The sequence below is a fragment of the Mus pahari genome, chromosome X (genome assembly GCF_900095145.1).
Source record: "Mus pahari chromosome X, PAHARI_EIJ_v1.1, whole genome shotgun sequence".
NCBI classification, from domain to species: domain Eukaryota; kingdom Metazoa; phylum Chordata; class Mammalia; order Rodentia; family Muridae; genus Mus; species Mus pahari.
Window position 1 is genome coordinate 144241839 of NC_034613.1, and position 20685 is coordinate 144262523.

At 40.4% G+C, this 20685-nt stretch overlaps 2 protein-coding genes across 2 annotated transcripts in view; one reads left to right on the forward strand and one right to left on the reverse strand.

The window, feature by feature from the left end:
• Window positions 1-58: 58 nt before the first annotated feature.
• On the forward strand, window positions 59-13322 carry Trappc2 (trafficking protein particle complex 2). Its single transcript, XM_021188121.1, has 5 exons — window positions 59-129; window positions 6765-6876; window positions 9736-9880; window positions 10553-10638; window positions 12319-13322. Exons 2-5 carry the CDS (start codon window positions 6784-6786, stop codon window positions 12415-12417), a joined length of 423 nt encoding a protein of 140 aa, XP_021043780.1. The 5' UTR covers window positions 59-129; window positions 6765-6783; the 3' UTR covers window positions 12418-13322.
• Window positions 13323-16763: 3441 nt separating this feature from the next.
• Window positions 16764-20685, reverse strand: part of Rab9a (RAB9A, member RAS oncogene family) — a 21889-nt gene continuing 17967 nt past the window's right edge. The window contains exon 3 of the mRNA XM_021188130.1: window positions 16764-17844. Coding sequence (XP_021043789.1) covers window positions 17207-17812 — 606 coding nt within the window. The 5' untranslated portion in view covers window positions 17813-17844 and the 3' untranslated portion in view covers window positions 16764-17206. The remainder of the gene's footprint in view (window positions 17845-20685) is intronic.

The following is a 20685-nucleotide window of genomic DNA, read 5'->3' on the forward strand; positions in this document are numbered from 1 at the left end:
CTCGCGAGAGCTTAACCTCAGATCTCGCGGGAGTGATTTTTTTTTTTTTTTTTTTTTGGAAACCCAGGCTGAGGCTCCCGAGCGCCGGTTGACGAGGCGGGCGGTTCTACTCTCGGCTCCTCCCTACAGGTGAGCTCTGGAGGGCGGCCGGGGGCGGGAGCTCCGGGTCCGCGGGGCCATCCCAGGCCTCCCGTGATGCGGACAGTGGCCTTCTACCTCTATCCAGCCATGACGCGGAACAGCACGCCCAGCCATCGGCGCCGAGTAATCCCCGTTCTCCTGGTTGGTACAGCCTCCGCGTCCCCTGGAGAGGACCTCCGCGCACTTGGACGGAGACTTGGCAGTCTCCAGGTTGCTAACGCAGTGCATCTTCATTTCAATGTCATTGCCCTTTGCAGCCGGTTTGCTATAGCAAGCGGTCCCGGGCATCGTAGGTTGACCGCATCCTTGGTCTGTTTGCATTAAATGCCAGTAGTACCCTACCTCGCCCTCACGTGTCTCCAGACTTTGACAGATGCTCTCAAAGAGGGGCAAAAGCGCATCTCCTTGAAAAGCACGGAGCTTCATTTTATAGAGAAACACACACACACACACACACACACACACACACACACTGGTTTTGCTGATCTGTGGGGCAAATTGAATTTACAGCTGTCAGGAGCAAGTTTCTTAAAGGTTCCTCCGCAGAGAGATTTGCTATAAATATGGACGGCTTTGAACTGGGGTGCACGTGTTTTATCTTGTGTTCGCCTGTTACCTAAAATGTTTAACTTGTAAGGATTTCTGAGTTCATCCTCCTGCTCTTGCACTGGTAGTTTTCCACCATCGCACCATATGAATTTTTAGCTTCCTGGTAACTTCAGATGTCAGCCCTGGGCTTGGCCTTTTACAGCAGTTTAGAATAAGTCTGTCAAGTCCAGAGTTAAAAAATACTTGGTCTTGTGTATTTACTGCACTCCCTCAAACCCATACCAGACATGAATAATTGATCATAGCCATTCGACCACACCGTTTCTCAGCACCAACTCCTGGCAGCCATACCAGACATGAATAATTAATTGATCACAGCCTTTCACTGCTGACCACACTGTTTCTCAGCATCAGCTCCTGGCAGCCACACCAGCAAAGCAGATTTTGCTCATAAGGAACTGAGAGCTATCCCTAGTCAAATCCCTTTCCTACTAGACATTATATTTCAAGAATATACTAAACACTTACCCACCACAAAACACTTCCTCCTCACTTAGCTTAAAACACCCTCAGCTCCTTCCGTTGCTCTTTTGTTTTCAGACCATTCATTGTCCTCCCACCCCACCCCCCTGTACTCCCAACATATTGTTTAAAGGTATCCATCATTTGAAACTAGGATTCCCAGAACTGAGTATTTTCACAGGAGATGTAATGAGGATGACAGCAGCACTTTCCACACCTTGTTTGGACACAGTCTTCACTCAGTTTTTGGTTGTTTTGTACTTTTAGATTTATTTTAGGGGTGTGTGTGTGTGTGTGTGTAATGAGTACAGGTACCCACAGAGTCCGGAAGAAGGCATTAGATCCCCTAGAGCTGGAGTTACAAGCAGTTTTGAGCTGCCTGGTGTAGGAGCTGGGATCAAACTTGGGTCCTCTGCAAGAGCAGTATGTTCTCTTAACTGCTGCGCAGTCTTTTTGCCCCAGATGTCTTACTCTTCATTCAGCCTTGAATTCTTTAGCTTTCCTTTCTTGGCATGTCAGGCTGCTGCTGCCTTACTGAGTAATAAATCCAAACTTTTTCCTTCTCGTTTCTTTTTCTCTAGATTTCTCTCCTTTTGTTGTACAGTTGGTTTGTTGTTACTGGTTCTAGTTCTTTGAGGCAGAGTCTCATGCTGTGACCTAGGCTGGACCAACTCATAACTGTTCTCTTGTTTTAGCCTCTCTAGTGCTGGGATTAAAGATGTGAGTCACTGTACCTGGCTTCTGTTGATTTTAAAACTCAAGTACAAGACTGTGTCTCAGCCTCTTATACCTTAATAATTTTAAACACTTGTAGACTTACAGGTCCCATGGTGTCTTTCCTGTTATCCCATTTTGAGACAGGGTCTCCCTTTATATAGTCTTGGCTGTACCTGGTCTTATATGCAGCCCATGCTGTCTTAACCTCACAAATATCCACCTACTTCCCCCTCACAAGTGCTGGAATCAAAGATGTATACCACCAGACCAGTATTGGAGATCTTTTTTATTCCGAACTTTGATCTGCTAATAAACTCTTAATAGTTACCTTGTATTTGTATGTGATCCGTTGTCTTTAAGTTACTGATTTAGTACCAGCCATGATAGCACAGACCTACAGTCCAAGCACTCAGGAGGCTAAAACAAGAGGATCATGAGTTCAAAGCCAGCCTGGACTACACAGCAAGACCCTGTCTCAAAACAAAACGTACACACATACCACACATGCACATAACCTCCAGGAAAAAAAGGTATTGATGCAGAGGCCGATGGAAACCTCTGTGGAGACACTGGACCATCAGTTGGCATAGAACACTCAGGTGTTTCTGGGTATTAATTTTAAATCAGCTATAGGTTGCCCCTTATTCAGCAAATAATGAGTGTTGGTTAGATCACTGGTGCTGTTAGAACCCTGGGGATATTATACAGAACAAGAACAGTGTGTCTGTTCTCTTTGAGGACTTCTTTCTGTCACCCAGGTTATAGGTCTCCAGTGTGCTCCTACATAGATACCAAAATACCCAGAAAATTTACTGTCCACCTACCACATTTCCTTTGCAGAGCAGAAAAGTGAAGTTTGATGTGGTTTGTTCTTAGTATAAGGAGAGAATTAAATGAATAATAACCTGAATGTGGTGGTAGTAATGGTTTTTTAATTTATACTGAATGAGCTACTGTACAGAAAAAGGTCCTGACATAATATCTGACCAAAATCAGCCAGGTAACAACACCTATTTAGGTTGGTGTTTTAGTCTCGTGAATATACCCAGTCATAGATGAGATATCCTTTTATCTGTTTCTGAAAATTGGAATATCATTGCCTGTCTCTTAGCATATAGAACCTTTCTGTGCCTATGATTTCTTTAATGTCACTTAACAGTAGATGGAGAGTTGTTGATCCAAGCTATATAATTGGCCAGGACCTGAAGACTTTTTTGAATTGAAATGCTTAGGAAGTTTTCTAATATCTAACATGCAGTCTTGAAATTTGCATCCTGCCCCACCTGGCCCACTGCTGGCATGCTTTGTATGTAACAGGGAGAATGGAAATAAAGCAGCTTTGCATCTTTTGTTATATCGGTGTATGTCCAGTGCTGGAAGCCCTTCTTTTCCTAATGGTCACAACCTACAGAAGCATTGGCTTTTCTTACATATTCTGTACACTTAAACTCTCTTTTAATTTCTCTTTTTGTGGAGCCTGGCTGACTTTGAGCTTAGGATCTGCCTGCCCTAGCTTCCGCGGTGCTAGGATTGCATGTCTGCTTTAATCTGTGTATTTGGGGGTCACCTAGCTAATAAGCAGCTATTTTATCCATAGGGACTGTAACATTTTCAAAAGTTGTAGAGATTAAGATATGGACATCTCCAGAGAGGGTGGGCCATTAATCAGGTTTACCTGAGCTAGGCATTTTGAAACCATCCCGGTTATCCTTTTTCCCCACACCCTATAATCTACTCCCAAATTGTATGTGTCCACCTCTTCAAATAGGCCCTGTAGAGATGCTTCAAGGGTCTCTAGGGCATTGAAGGAAATGAGCCAACACAGTTACTTTTAACCACAGTAGTTCCTTGTGTTTACTTATTTGTAAGTTCTCATTTTGAGACTCATTCAGGCTATTCTGTAACTCAGTGACCTTCCTGCCCCAGCCTCCCAAGTACTGGGAAAACAGACAAGAGACAACCTGTATTGTTTTATACGTTGAAATTCTAGATAGTAGTGCTTATTTTATGGATAGAAAAGGTGCAGAGGTTTTATACAGAGTTTAGAATAGGTGATCTAGACTTGAGCTGTTCTGTATTGGAAGTGCTAGCCTCACGCAGATACTTATGTTCAAACTAATAAATTAAAATTTCAGTTCTGCAGTTATCCTAGCCACATTTCGATGCTTAGTGGCTTCTATATTAGATAGTATGGTTATAGAGCATTTCTATCCTGGCAGAAAGTTCATTAGTGTGGACAACAAAAGTGTGTGTCACCTTTGCCCAGTGCCCTGCATGAGGTAAGCCTAAGAATAGTAGCTAAGCCTAAATGTTGCATACTTTCTCTTACATATGAGATCTAGGTTGAAAAAACATTTGCAAATAAAAGAAGAAATGGGGACTGTTTGAGAGAGGTAAGAAGGGAGTAACAAGAGGGAAATGGAGGTGACCAAAGTGGCTCTCAGTGACTGTGTGAAGTGGATTCTGTTTGGATGAAGATGGCCTGGGAAAGCCAGTGTTTGTGCAGTTAGTAAGTACTAAGGGAAAGAAGCTCTGTCTCACTGCCCAGTTGGTAGCTTGTAAGAGAAGCCTTATATGTCTGTCTTTCAGTTCGTATTCTACTTAATGGTATCCTTAGACAAGACACTTCTATACCATTTGCACATCCCATAAAGGAACTGTGGGGCATGATGTGGGTTATCTTTTTGTACATGCATTTCCTTCTGCTGTCTGGGGGCTCCCTCCTATGACATTGTGGCTATTTGTGCCAAACAAAGTAAACCCTTCCCTTGGCATACTGCAGCAAGAATCCAGGATACCATTGCTTAGTTGCTTCAAACTTCAAGTTCTTTTTCCTTTCCTTTTCTCTGTGACTACTGCAAAGGTTCCCTAGCCTTGCATAGTTTTCTATCATTCCTGCTTATCTTTGTTATCCACTTTTAGTATTGCATCCTTTTCTTGTCTTTCTCCTAAAACTAACAGCTTTTTCTGGAAAGGTAAATAATTTCAGGCTCTATGCAAGGTAGTCTCTGTTGTCAATGTTCAGCTCTTCTAATTAAGGATGAAAGCAGTTTTTAGACAATAGTAGTAGGGTGCATTAGGTCAAGTTTTGGCCTGCAATCTGCAAGTGTGGGCTCCTGCCCTAGATAATGTTCTAAATACTTCATTGTTCCAAAAGATTCTCAAGTTTGTCTTCCACAATTATAGACTTCTATTTTGAAATGTGCTAACTTTGCCTTGCTTTTCTTCATTAGGGAACACATTCCCGATTTCTTTGGATGTCATTGATTTTTCTGTGAATCAGCAGATGACCTAGGGGGGCTTGGTAAGCTGTGGTCTTTCATGGCTTCAGATGTCCAAGAGGCTAAGTAGATATTCCAGTTGCCTAGACTCTGATACCATACTGAGGAGTTAGTTGTGTCATGTATTCTTCCATGTTATTCTAGATAACACTTAATCAAGCACTCACTGTCAGCTAGACTCCCTTTGTTAGATTTCCATGCTTTACATATGTTAGGTTATGCAGTAAGCCTCCTACACATCAGTAAAGTTGCTCCAGTGTTAACCACTGTTGAATAGATGAGGAAACAGACAGGGTAATTAAACTGGTACCTGTGGTCACATTCCAAGTGGGACCCAGAACCTGGCTTTGTCTAAATCCAAAGCCCTTGTATATGCATACTAAAATCCACCCCATCTACCAAGCAGCTTTCTGATAATTTCTGTAGAAACCCATGGAATAGGGTTGGTGCAGTCAAGGCACTTGCCACCGAGCCTGACAACCTAAGTTTGATCCCTAGGACTCACATGGAAGAAAGAGATAACTGATCTTCATGGTGCATGCAGATGCACCTACTTACCCAACACACACACAGTAAATGTATTTTTTTAATGTAAAACTGTAGAATACTTAGTTTCTGCCCACCTTACCCAAATTTCCCTTATTTTTGTTGTTGTTTTTATTTTGAGACAGTCTCTATTATGTAGCTATGGCTGCCTCAGAACTTGCTATATAGACCAGGCTGGAATGGAAGTCATAGAAATCCACCTGCCTCTGCTTTCCAAATGCTGGGATTAAAGGCTTGTCTATTATGCCTGGCCGACTTTTATAATCAATTAGTGTATGAAGAGACATATCATGGGCCCTTGTATTTTCAGAGACTTAAATCTGTAGCACACATCCTTCTGATAGAAAGAAGACAAACACACCGTATAATCTGTGGACAAATCTTTTATTACATTGTCTCTTTTGTGTAGAAATGATTTGTGGTAAAGCTGGCTTTTAGCTTCTTTTGAAGGGTACCTCCTGAATACTCTGAATACTTCTGAGACGAGCTAATCACGTTCTTTGCCCTTTCTGCTTTTTTGTTTGTTTGTTTGTTTTTTGTTTTTTGTTTTTTCGAGACAGGGTTTCTCTGTAGAGCCCTGGCTGTCTTGGAACTCACGCTGTAGACCAGGCCCTTTCTACTTTTTAACCAACAACCTCTATTATTCTTTCCAGGTGCTAATGGGAACACTTAGCAGTATAGTCCAACTTAAGCCCAACGTACTCCATCAGATGAAGGGACCCTTGAGCTAAATGTTTAAATTTTCAATCATGAAAATACCATCTTTATGATATACTACAAGTTTTCCAGTTTCCTTCAGAAGATATAGTACATTGGCTTCTAAAGGACATATCTTAGATATTTAATGTGTAGAGTCCAAAAGTCATATGCCTATGATAGTATACTACAAAGCAGATCATATTGCCAAATTTAAATAGGAAAACTAGAATTCTGTACTTCATGTTAATCATTTTGGGTCATAATATTGATTAAAAGTATATTTTTTATTTGTTTGTTTAATTTGATTAGGAGCTACATATTGAAGACAATGTCTGGAAGCTTCTACTTTGTAATTGTTGGCCACCATGATAATCCAGTTTTTGAAATGGAATTTTTACCACCTGGGAAAGCAGAATCCAAAGTATGTATGCAACCTTAAATTTTTTTGTTTTGTTTTGTTTCTGTTTTTTCGAGACAGAGTTTCTCTGCGTAGCTCTCTGGCTATTCTGAAACTCACTCTGTAGACCAGGCTGGCCTCAAACTCAGAAATCTGCCTGCCTCTGCCTCCCAAGTGCTGGGATTAAAGGCACCACTGCTCAGTGCAACCTTAAATTTTTTTAAATTAGTTGTTTTTATTTTAAAGATTTATTTATTTATTTTATGTATATGAGTACACCACTATTGCTCTCTTCAGACACACCAGAAGAGGGCATCAGACCCCATTACAGATGGTTGTGAGCCACTATGTGGTTGCTGGGAATTGAACTCAGGACCTCTGGAAGAGCAGTCAGTGCTCTGTGCTCTTAACCACTGAGCCATTTCTCCAGCCCACCATTCTAAATTAATAAGACCTTTTATGTCATTTTAATGGCATGTCATAATAGTATTTTTAAAATGAAATAGATCAGGATAAATAAAGCAACTGAGATATAGCAACAATTAAATTAGATTTTATTTGGAGTTCCATAGACTGATAGAAAACAGGTAGGGAAGGAATGTCACCAACTATGAAAGTCTTCTTAAGCATATGGAAATGTAGCCTACCTATCATGGGCCTGGGACAATTTTTGTTGCCTCAAAATGCCATAGTAGTCCATTGTGCTTCAGCAAATCATATTTTTCACGAGAGCAGACATAGATCAGTTTACACATGAGGATTAAAAGAACCTTACGCCCATGTTGTCATCCTGTCATCGGGACTATAGCAATTTATTTCTGTGCCTTTACCACCACTGCTTAAATTGTCTCCATCTTACTGACAACCAGGCCACATCAGGAAATTCTAAAAGCAACAGCAGAGGTACTGCTTTCTTGTTATCTAACTTGTCTTGGTTTTAGTTCTTTTTCAGCTACCACTCACCTTAAAACGTTTCCACAGTTTGTGCCTAATTCCTCAAGAGTGATCATCAGTGTATAGGAAAGAAAAACTACTTAAGAGACAGACACAGCATATAGCCATTTCTCTAAGGATTCAGAAAATCCTCTGAATAGCATGGCAGCATTAGGAATGCAAACATACTTTAACTGTATAAGGGTTCATGGGCAACTAGTGACCTTCCACCAGCCTTATTCTGGGAACAAAGAAGGTTATGCTAGTTTCTTATGGCTGTCATAGCAAAGTATCAAAACTTGAGTGGCATAGAACAAATGCACTGTAGCAGTTTTAGGAGCAAATGTCTGAAATTAATACCTTGGCAAGGGCTCACTCCTATGGAATGTAGTTCTTTTGGCCTGTGGCAACTTAGTGTCTGTATTCTGGTAGCATTCTCCTTGTGTCCATGTGGCCAGATCTCCCATTTAATTTTTTGTTGTGGAGGATGTCAGAGTTTCCCTTTGTAGCCCTGACTCTCTTGGAGTTCACAAGGTGGCCCAGGATGGCCTCCAGTTCATAGATATTCTTTGTCTTTAAACTCCTTAGTGCCAGGATTACAGGTATGAGGCACCACACACCACTCTAAGGACAGCAAGTACACTGGATTATGGGCCTGCTCTACTCCAGAATGTCCTCATCTTAACTAACCACATCTTCAGTGACCCTCTTTCTAAGGCCACATTCTGAGGACCATATGAGTTTTGAGAAGGAGTCTATATACCAGTAGTTCTCAACCTTCCTAATGCTGTGACAGTTTAATACAATTCCTCATGTTGTAGTGACTCCCCAACCATAAACTTATTTCATTGCTACTTTGTAACTGTGATTTTGCTATTATGAATTGTAATTTAAATATCTGATATGCAGATGGTCTTAACTGACTCCTGTGAAAGGGTTATTCAACCTCCAAAGGGATTGCCACCCATAGTTGAACCACTGCTAAATACCATATGGAATCTCTTCCACAGATGGCAGTTTTTGAAAAACACATTGAGAAAGAGAATTTCACAGGAGTAAGACTTCATCCAGGTCGTGAATTTGCTCTCTGTATTGTAGTGAGTCACTCCTGCCTTCTTTTCAGTTAGGCCATCTTGCCCATGAAGAGGACACCCACAGTTCTGACCAGATTGTTTCTGCTGTTAATAGAGATGACAGTTCAGAGCTGGGCTAAGCATGACCTCCTTCCCTATCCCAGGTCCCAACGCCATGTAAGCTCTGTTCTGCAAGAGGCCTATCATAGGTCTTCACAAGTGCCACTACTACTATCTCTGCGGCTTATGCTCAGGCAGCCTGGCTGTCCTTTTTGCCTCTGGCCCTTGAGGCCCTATGTGCATGGCATCCCTTTGTTTCTGTCCTTGATTTCTACTTTGGTCCCCACCTAGGGAAAGTGCTCTCTTTGGTCCACATCTGCTTGCACACTGTGTGTTTGTCTTCTAATAAGACAGGGGCTTCTGGAAAGTAGGATCTGCCTTATTTCCTCCATTAGAAGTAGTAGTCTTTCTTCATATGATGAAATAGTTGTAGAAGGTAACTGCCTTCTACCAGCATCGGAAATAAGTTTAATAGTTTCTTGAAGACATTTATTAATTGGTGTTCCTGTTCTAGAGTGATAGCAATAATATTTTTTAAACCATAATCTTTTATGTTAAATGCGAAGAGTCTTCCCCTAAGAAAACCATGTATGGAGTTTACAGAATGAAAACCAGGCACGGTGGTACTCACCTGTAGTCCTAACACCTGGGAGGCCGAGGCAGGGTCAGGAGCTCAAGAGCATTCTAGGCTACATAGTAAGGCCATATCTAAAATAAGAGAAAACACAATACACACAGATGGACAGAATTTAGAATGAATTACTGGTGGTCCTGATGCTGTATGGAAACATTCATCTGTCTTCATTTTGTTATTTAGGATGATCACCGTCATCTGAACCAGTTTATAGCTCATGCTGCTCTTGACCTTGTGGATGAAAATATGTGGCTTTCTAACAACATGTACTTAAAAACTGTGGACAAATTTAATGAGTGGTTTGTATCAGCATTTGTCACTGCAGGACATATCCTTACCTTATGGTAGTTTGCTTTCTGTTGCTGTTATAAACACTGTGACTAAAACCAACTTCAGGGAGAAAAGGGTTAGGTTACACTTCCCAAGTCCATTATTGAGGGAAGTCTGGGCAGGAGCTTAAGCAGAAACTGAAGTAGAGACCATAGAGGAATACTGTATAGTGGGCCCACCTGCCGTCAATAAGCTTGGCCCTCCTACAACTTCAAAAGGTCAGGCTAACACAATCTCTTTTCATTTATAAGGCTTTAAAACAAACATGGGGTTTAAGGGGGGGGGCGGCACTTGAGAGATGACTCAGCAGTTAAGAGCACAGACTGCTCTTCCAGAGGTCCTGAGTTCNNTTCCCAGCAACCATGTGGTGGCTCACAACCATCTGTAATGGGATCCAATGCCTTCTGGTGTGTCTGAAGACTGCTAGTGTACTCACATACATACATACATACATACATACATGCATGCATGTTTTTTTTTGGTGGGGGGAGTATCTGAACCATAGCAAAAGCTATTTTCCTTAAAGTCTGTTTTACATTCTCCTTAAGATAAAGCTAAGTTGATTTTAAGCCAGTTTATGTAGTACATTTCATGTGACAAAGAATATCTTACCAGATAACTGCTTTAAATGCTTCATTCCTAGTAAAGATTATGCCTTAATTCTCTTCACATATGAGATTTATTATGCTTCATGATGTGAGGCAAGAAGATGGAATAAAGAACTTCTTTACTGATGTCTATGATTTGTATATAAAGGTACAGTATACCCTAAAATTAAAATATCTAATGTTTAAAAAGGATAGGGCAGGAAATAGAGCCCAAATTAAGGTATAAAATAATCAGTTTCTCTTATCATTAGTAATTTCCTTTTAGTGTTTTCTCACATATGTTATGAAGCTCTTATATTAGCTAAGGAACTGATGTGGTTTAGCTTTATGTTAAAGTATTTAAACCCTAAATTAAAAGAATTATAGGGCACAGTGGCAATGTCTATAATACCAGCACTTGGCAGAAGCATGAGTTTGAGGCCAGCCAAGCTACACAAGTTTTGGGAGGGGTTGGGGGTGGAAATGGCAGCAACAGTATTGCATAACTTTTTTAAAAACTGACATATGAGACATTTATGTTTTACTGTTTGTTTACATAATCCAAAGGGACATATAGATTAATCCATTTGTAATGAATACAAAGTAGATTCAAGATCCGTGTTAATGTATGTAGGCCACATCAGACATACTACCGTATATAGGTCACATCAGACATACTACTGTAAGGTTAGCTGCAGGTACTTCTCAAAACTAAAATACTGGACCACAGAATTCCTAAAAAGGAGCCAGGTAAGGAGATGCATGTCTATGATCCTAGCATTTGGGAGGTAGAATAGGAAATTCAGGAGTGCAAAGCCAGTCTCAGATAAATGATGAGTTTAAGGCTGCTTTGGACTACACAAGACCCTATCAGACAAACAGGTGTGATAGCTTACACCTGAATTTTAAGGCTTAGGAGACTGGAAGGACTACAGTGAATTTAAGGCTAGTTAAGTTACAGAGTTCAAGGTCAGGCTAGGGAGCAGAATGAGAACCTGCCTCCCAGAAAGAAAAATAAAAAGACGTTTCTGTTGTTTATTTTTAAAGATTCTCATTGCATTTTTTATTTGTGGGGGTGGGAGGCTCGGGAGGGGTAGCACATGCCATGGTGTACTAATGGAGGTAGGTTAGGACAGCCTGTAGGAATCAGTTCTATGTGGGTCCTAGAGATGGACATCTGCTTGTCAAGTTGGCTCTAGGCACTGGGCCTGTTAATTTCTTGAGATAGTCTCATGTAGCCCAGACTAGTCTTGAACTCACTCTGCGGCTAAAGCTAGGCTTGGATTCCTGGTCCTCACGCAGCTCCTAAGTTCAGTAATTGCAAGGGTATGCAAGCACCCCTGGCTAAGACGTTACGATGGGCAATCCTTCTTTGTGAAGCCCACACATATGCCCTAGATATGCCTTACTTCCTGGGTGTCTCTTTCTCCTTAACTCTCATGCTTACACTCTATAAGTTCCCTTTTGAAATCCAGTTCTGCTTCATCAAAAAAAAAAAAAAAAAAAGTGTAGGGGCTGGTGAGATGGCTCAGTGGGTAAGAGCACCCGACTGCTCTTCTGAAGGGCCAGAGTTCAAATCCCAGCAACCACATGGTGGCTCATAACCATCCGTAACAAGATCTGACGCCCTCTTCTGGAGTGTCTGAAGACAGCTACAGTGTACTTACATATAATAAATAAATAAATCTTTTTTTAAAAAAAGTGTAATGGAGCACTTTCAGGGAAAATTAAAATTGGGACTCAGACTCTTGTCTTTGCTAAATTTTAAGATGTAAATTTCCTTTAGCAACCTGTGATTTATCAACCACTTTCCTTTAATAGGCTCACTTATAACCCTTTTCTTTCCTAGTTTGCGATGAATCCATTTTATGAACCCAATTCTCCTATTCGATCAAGTGCATTTGACAGAAAAGTTCAGTTTCTTGGGAAGAAACACCTTTTAAGCTAAATGGAGAACAACTCTGAAATAAGCTGTATCATCGTGGGGTATACTCAGGAATGTGTGTTCTGTAAGTAATTTGAAATAGCCTGGAAAACATTCCCTTAAAATTGTACTTTGTTTTCATGATTATCAGCATTAATATTTGCTTGTGAACTGTCATATTTATAAACAGCTCTTTACCAGTAATTTTGAACATTTTTATTTAAAAACTTGAGAAAACTTTTCTTTCCGAAGATAATGTGATCTTAATTTATCAATTCAAAAGCGTATGTCATAGTTAATATTTGTTAGATTGATTTAAGACTGAAAAGTTCTGGAGACATGAATGAGTTATAAATGAGTTATTTATACATTTAGAGATGTTCTTTTAAAATGCATAATACACTGCAGCACCAAGAAGCTGAAGCAGAAAGCCCATGCCAAGTGTTTCATGCTTGTGTACCTCTGCCAGAGGCTGAGAATAACCACCCTGCTGTAAGCCCTAGATCTATGTATGCTGGACCAGTTACAGGCCTTGGCAAAATGTGTTACCTGTCACCTTACATTCTAGTGTTTCCTTTCTCTTAGTAAACTAAAGGTTTATTTAAATTTATTAATATCTGTACTTGAAAAAATGTTATAATACAGATTTAGTATTACTAATAAAAGCCTGGGTTACACTGACATTTGCACTTCACCTTTTAGGCTATATACATGGTGGGAGGTGGCAGATGTGGCCTCTTGTATTAGAAATGTTGGTTTGATTTTACAGTAGTACATATGTATGGAAAAGCAAACCAGATTTTCATGTACACACTGGAAAATTTCTCTCCATTCTAACTTTTGAGTAAGTACTTCTAAACTTTCTTGTATTCTTTGGTGAAGTTATCATCTCTTTTTTTTTGATTTCTTAAATAAAGATTTATATCCAAGAATGTGGTAATTTGATGCCTACTTTAAAATGCAGCCCAACACCATTACTTTTTAAATCCCATTTCACTACTGAAGTCTGAAAACTAATATGGTACATCTTGATCACAGATTACCTCTTACTTACTGACAAAGGCACTCAGGTAAAATTCTACGACTTGAGGCTGGACAGCAGTTAATTTACTCAGCAGTTAAGAATATGGTTTTGTGATCTTGTTCTTGCAGATGACCCAAACTGCTTTCCCAGCACCTAAGGTGTGCACCTCTAGAGGGATCCCTTATGCCTTTACCCACTGAGCAAACAAACACTGGGTTTCTCTGTGTAGCCCTGGCTGCCCTGGAACTCACTTTGTAGACCAGGCTGGCCTTGAACTCAAGAGAACTGCTTGTTCCTGGGCCCTGAGTGTTGAGATTAAAGGCATATACCACCACCCCTGGCCAAATTTTTTTTTAAGATTTACTTATTTTATGTTATGCATGCTGTATCTGCATGTACACCTGCATGCCAGAACAGGGCACCAGATGACATTATAAATGGTTATGAGCCACCATGTGGTTGCTGGGAATTGAACTCAGGACCTCTGAAAAAGCAGACAGTGCTCTTAAACCACTGAGCCATCTCTCAAGCCCGTTTTTTAATTTTTTAAGACACCCATATTTCCTAGCCGACAGTCCATTAGCATCCCAGAAACCACCATTTCACTAGAAACTTCTATTGGTCCATTTTTTTCTCTATTTACCTCTACTGCCATTGGAGAGGACTTGCCATCATGGCATCATTACATAAATATGAAGTTAATCTAATAGTATAAAGAAAAGGGACATCTGTGGTATTTTAATTTCACTAGAATGTTCTCAGAAGGATAGAAAAGCAGGAATATTTATATTGAGTGGCCAAATGCACCTTCATCTGTTTCCAAGTTCAGTACTGTGCCTCTTAAAATGGAGCTCAGAAGGCGGCTCTGTATGAGTAAGTACAGTTGAACCTCAGCTAGATATGACAACTGTAATGAAAGTCAGACACTATGTGGTGACTCTACTCCTTAGGAGCAGTGAAGCATAACAATTCCTCCCATCCAGCTGCTTTCTTCCGAGACAGCTGCATGTCACTGCTGCTCCTGCCACACCACCTGCTTAATTTTCTATTTCTTACCTTTCTGTATTGTCCATCTTTAGGTAATATCAGCACCCCTGACTTTCCTCAAACACAAGAAAATCCTGTTAGCTAGTTTAGTGGCCAAGTCTATCCCAAAGATTTCTGTTTGTCTGAGACAGGGTTGCTCTGTGTAGCACTGGAAGTCCTGGAACTTGTTCTATAGACTAGGCTAGCCTCCAACCTAGAGATCCACCTACCTCTACCTCCAGAGTGTTGGGATTAAAGGCACTGTAAAGTAATACCCAAAAGGGCTGGAGAGATGGCTCACTGGTGAAGAGCTCTTTTGCAGATTAAAGGCATATACCACCATGCTTATTAATATAAGCTTAAGTAATATTCCTAGGACCATTGCTTTTGGGACAGGGTCTTGCTGTGCAGCCTGGGATGGAAATTCTCCCATCTCAGCTAGTGGCATGTGTGATTGGTTAGCCAGTATTCACTGTACTCCTTTAACACCTTGTGAAGCTAGGTATTTCCTTTCTCCACAGACAAAATAAAACAAAACTTCTTTTGATCATTTCTGGCTGCCCAGCTCTAAACTTTGGAAGCCAATTTTGAAAAGCCAACTAGTCTAATCCTTCAATAGTAAACTGCAAGTTATGAACTTATTTTTTTAAAGTGAAAATGTTAGATGTGGGTGGGGTTGAGCTCACTTGGAATCCTGTACCTGGGCAGGTCGGGACTTTAATGCCAACCTCAGCTACAAGAGACCCTATCTCATTAAACCAAAAAGCTAAGATGCTAAGGCATTCAATCTACAAATAAAAAATACAACATGGTTACTGTACTGGCTTACTCATCTGCTGTGATTACCTGTACAAGACAATCTGTTGACTTTCCATTATGGAAGGGCTCACAGGGCCCCACCCCTCCCTGAGGATCTGTTTCCTTAGGGGTATGGGAGAAGCCACTGGCTAAGTTGCTCTAGTATACATACACATGTGTGTATGTGTGTGTGTGTGTGTGTGTGTGTGTGTGTGTGTGTAGTAAAGGCTTAAACATACCTATAAGCTGAGTTTTGTCCCCTTAAAATTCTTGTTGAAACCTTAACTTCCAAAACTTGTGTTACCAACTTGAGAAAATCTAAAATCATACGGGGAGTCTCAACAGGTATGTTAGTTAAGGTGAAGACCCACCCACTGTAGGTGGCACTATTCCCTAGGCAAGGGATTCTGTTCTGTGTTGAGTAGAAAAAGCAAACTGACACTAGTGTCAGGTCCCAAAGAAACTAAGAATGGCTGTGCTTCCTATTAGCTTAACAAAGAGGATGCTAGCCTCTAGACTCAATACCTAGGGCTCCTTTGTACTCTCCTACTCTCCTACTCTAAAACCTCTTCAGCCCAGGGGCTTCTTCCCTAGTATGTCTTTCTTAATAACCTATAAATGATGGTTTTATTTCCTCAGATAAATGGATGAGAGCTGTACCCAATATATCCACACACACATTTTATACACACACACACACACACACACACACACACACCTGTTCACAGATCTGTTGTTACGCCACTTACAAAACCAACTCATGAGACAATTTATGAGAGGAGGGAACCTCACTAAAGAAAACGCCTCATTGTGATCAGGCAGGCCTATAGGGTGTGGGAGGGCTCAGCCCATTGTAGGTGTTAAGCCCTAGGCTGGTGGTTTTGGTTCTATACCAAAACAGGTTGAACAAGCCAGTAAAAAGCACTCCTCTACAGCCTCTTGCCTTCAGGTCTCTTCCTTGTTTAAGAGTTCCTGCCCTGACTGCCTTTGATGATAAACAGTGATGTGGAAGAATTGTAAACCTTTCCTCCCTAAGGTGCTTTTTGGTCATGGTATTCCATCACAGCACTAGTAATCCTAAAACAAAGATCATTGCTGAAAGTTGTCTTCTTAGAATAAAAACTTTTGAGAACAATCACTGAATAGTGATAAAAGATACTATGGAAATCCCTATGTGAATACAGGTGTCTGTATTACCCTCAGAAAGTACAGTGCTGGGCTGAAGATATAGCTCACCTGCCATGCATTAGATATGGCAGCACAGGCTCATGCCTGTAATCCCTTACTTGGGAGATGAGGAGGTAAGACCTCTAAGTCAGCCTGGAATATGTGAGATTCAATCTTTTATTTTTTGAGGAAAGTAAATGAAAATCCATATAGCAAGCTCCTTTGTTTGAAGAGGGGAATATATGTGTCACACAATTGATGTAGATTCTAATATGTAGAATGAATAAGAGAAGTTAAATCTTCTTAAAGAGATGAGGTAATCAAATCAAAAAGCATTGCAACATAAAGAAATGCATTAGATTTTAATCTTTAATAGTACTGCTGTAGGAATTTACTTCCTAGACCAAGAATAGAATGCTAATTACATAAAAATATACACATATAAAAGTAATTCTCCATTTCCTTGTGGGGCAAAACAATCTAAGTGTACTTCTAGAATAGTCAAGGTTGTTGTCTGAATTACAGTTAAGTCAGTTCTTGGTCATCTTATTAGCACTAATGTTTTAATTTAAAGAAACATTAGACAACAATTACGATTTATAAATGGAACGTGCCATTACTGAGTAAATAGATTCCTCCAGAGTGAGTGTCCCTTCTCCCACCGACTAATGAGGCAACAATATGTGTTAACTGAATTTTATTAGTAGACGAACTCTTCTGCGTCTGCACACTAATTTTTTTTCTCCATCTTTCTGTGTGTGTGTTGGTTAGAATGCACCAACTATCCCTTTAATGCCATCAACAGCAAGATGAGTTTGGCTTGGGCTTTCGGTGCAGATTGACTGTGTCTGTTTGAATCAGGTGTTCTGACCTATCTTCCGTAGCCAGAATTCTTCGAACTGCCTCCTCAAAGGCAGCAGCAACATTGGTGGAATCCTTTGCACTCGTTTCAAAGTAAGGATAGTCGCCGTTGTCCTTGCACCAGGCTTGGGCTTCTTCCGTAGACACCTGACGTTCTTTTATGTCAGTCTTGTTGCCCAAAATCACAAAGGGAAAGCTTTCAGGCTCTTTCACATCTGCGTAATAGATGAACTCTTTCTTCCAGTTGCTCAAATTTTGGAAGCTTTGTGAATCATCGACACTAAATGTAAGCAGGCAACAGTCAGAACCTCGGTAAAACGGTGTCCTCAGGCTTCGGAATCGTTCTTGACCAGCTGTGTCCCAAATTTGCATGGTAACAAAATGTCCATCCACCTCCAGATCTTTATTTAAAAATTCCACACCTATTGTGTGGAAGAGCTGAGAATCAAATTTATTGGTTACATATCTGTTCATAAGAGAACTCTTGCCAACTCCACCATCTCCAAGAAGAATTATTTTAAAAAGAGACGATTTTCCTGCCATTATTAATAGTGTTAAGTTTTGATTTCAGAATCCTGTAAATAAAAATAAAAAGGTACCATTATATGCCTTTATACTGGTGCGATCCACATAGAGCTCTGATGCTACTTTGTAAAGGGACTACTTAAATAATGAGATTTAACAACTTCCAACAGCCCCTCAATCCCCAGTTCACTGACTGGAGATATTCCCTTCCTGTCACTTTTTTTCTTCCTTCTGATATAGGCACTATTGAGTAGGAAAGTCAGAGGTATCCAGAAGTTCACTGATTCAACTAAGAAATTAAAAACCCAATCAAGCACAGTACGAAGTTCACTGTCTTCATTGGGAAATCTATTTTGAGTTGCTCAGATCAGTGTCAGCAACAATGGACTTTCATATAAACGAGCACATTCTTCTCCAAAGACTCATTTGGGTAGCTCCAACTTTTACCAAATACGTGCGGCTTCCTCCCCCCTCCCCCCTCCTCCCCCTCTCTCTCTGCTGACCGGCAAGAACTGCATGAACTCATGAACAAACTCAACTCCACTGCACTCACTCACTTGTCTGACTCCCAACTCACTGACACACTGATTGAACTCCACTTCACTAAACTCAACTATCTCTCTCTCTCTCTCTCTCTCTCTCTCTCTCTCTCTCTCTCTCTCTCTCTCTCTCTCTCTCTCTCTCTCTCTCTCTCTCTCTCGGGGGGGGGAGGGTTAGGAGTTTTTAGGTCTCTTACCCAAAGCTCCACTGAATTTGCTAGGTTTGATGGCCAGCAGCCAGAATCTCACCAGTGCTGGCATTCTAAGTACATTTCCATAGCCAGCATTTCCCACAGGTACTGGGAATCCTAACTCTGGTTCTCACGCTTGCAGAGATTTAGCAAGTGAGCCATCTTCCCCTACCTCCACCTGTATGTTTGAGGTAGAATGAAATCAATCTTAAGTGAAAATGTGCTAATATATTATGCATACCCTTTAAAGAAGTCCAAGGGCAGGATTTAAAAACTTTCCTACACTATAGGAGCCAGTCTGTACGGGTGCTACTTCTGAGTGCTGATGTGAGCACTGTACCTACCCGACACTTTAACTTTCATTATAAAAAATTCCAAACATACTCAAAACTTGCAGGTGGAAAACCTAACCTCATCTTTAACCAAGTATCAATCTAAGGTAAATCCTGTTTGCTCTATAACTCCTATTCACCTATTTTTCTAAATTATCTAAAATGTCAATATTTAAAACAAGCTTCTATTTTACGTATCTTACAATTTATGAAGACAAAGTTTTCTACATCAGCACTGTCTGAGAGATTTTTACATAATGATGGAAATGCCCAACATGGCACTCACTAGCTATATATGGCTGCTGAGCAGTTGCTAAGTGAGGAACTACATTTAATTATTAATTTAGGTGCTAGGGATTGGGCACTGTATATACAAAGCATTAAGACATCCTCCACTGAACTATACTGGCCCCATTCATTTAATTTCAGCCAATTTAAATGACCACATTTAAAAAGCCTCTAGCTATACTGAGACAACAGAGGTCTAAGTAAAAATATTCGTTAGCTTTATCATCAAAGTGGATATTGTTGACTTCCACAGAGGGAAAATAGAAAAGAAATGAAGAATAATTGCTTTATCTACTAGAATTTTTATAACCAATGCAATTGACATTATTTGTTTGACTCTTTATGTATGTGAAGGTATCCAGTATTATTGAAAATGTATGTACCATACAAATTCTGCATTTCTACCTACAGGTTCTGGTAAGAACCCATAGCAGCGATAGTGAGAAACCCACAGAGAGTAAGAAATCACGTTAGTAGGAAAACAGGATTTAAAAAAAAAAGATAAACAATTGGGTGTGGCCTTACATGTCTGTAATCCCAGCATTCAGAAGATAGTGGTAAGGGAAGCACAAGGTTGAAAACAATAAGCAAGCCTCACTTCTTATGCTTACCCAGTTTCACAGGTGTATCAAGAGGGCCTGGCTAGTAACTGAGTAACCCCACCTAGGTTTATGTAAGCACCCTGCAAGATGTTCACACTTCATTGAAATCAGGTAATGATACACTTTTCAGAATGTGTTCCCATGTGCTGATTTCAACATAGGGGAAGCATCTGAAACTCACCCAAAACTATTAAAATTATTCAATGGTTTAATTCTCTAGGCTAGAAGAACAAAACTCAACTCTTGACTTGGTCATCCCACCACAAACGCTGTGTTAAGTTTCCTTCTAGATTTAAACCTACCATTTTGAAGGGAATCTTAAAAGTATAGCATTTACAGGGAGGTGAAAGACCTCAGGAAGCTCATTAAGACAAGAAGTAAACAACTCAAAATAATGTAGGAAGTCCCTGAAGCTGACCAGATTCACTGGGCCCTTCCCTCCCCAAAATATATAATTTTACTCTCCTACAAGCCAAGAGGCAAGACTCTCAGACTATCCCAGCTGCATGGAAGAAGAAACCAATGGTTCCCAAGTTGAGGGTCATAATCCCTTCTGCAGTGGAACTACCCTTTCACAGGGGTCGCCTAAGTCCACCTGCATATCAGATATTTACATGATTCATAACAGCAAAATTAGTTATAAAGTAGCAACTAAATAATTGTATGGTTGGGAGTCACCACAACATGAGGGATTACAAAATTAGGAAGGTTGAGAACCACTGACTTAGAAGAAACAAAAAGAGTAGCTGAGCTGCCTAGAAAAGGCTTGAAGACACTGAGCCACCTAGAATAGATACTTCCCAACCTGTTGAGTTGCCTGTAGATTATTGTGCCGTGAGCGCCAGGCTTTCCAACCTTTTTGTGTTTTTGTTTTTGGGTTTTTTTTTTCTTTTTCGAGACAGGGTTTTTCTGTGTAGACCTGGCTATCCTGGAACTCAC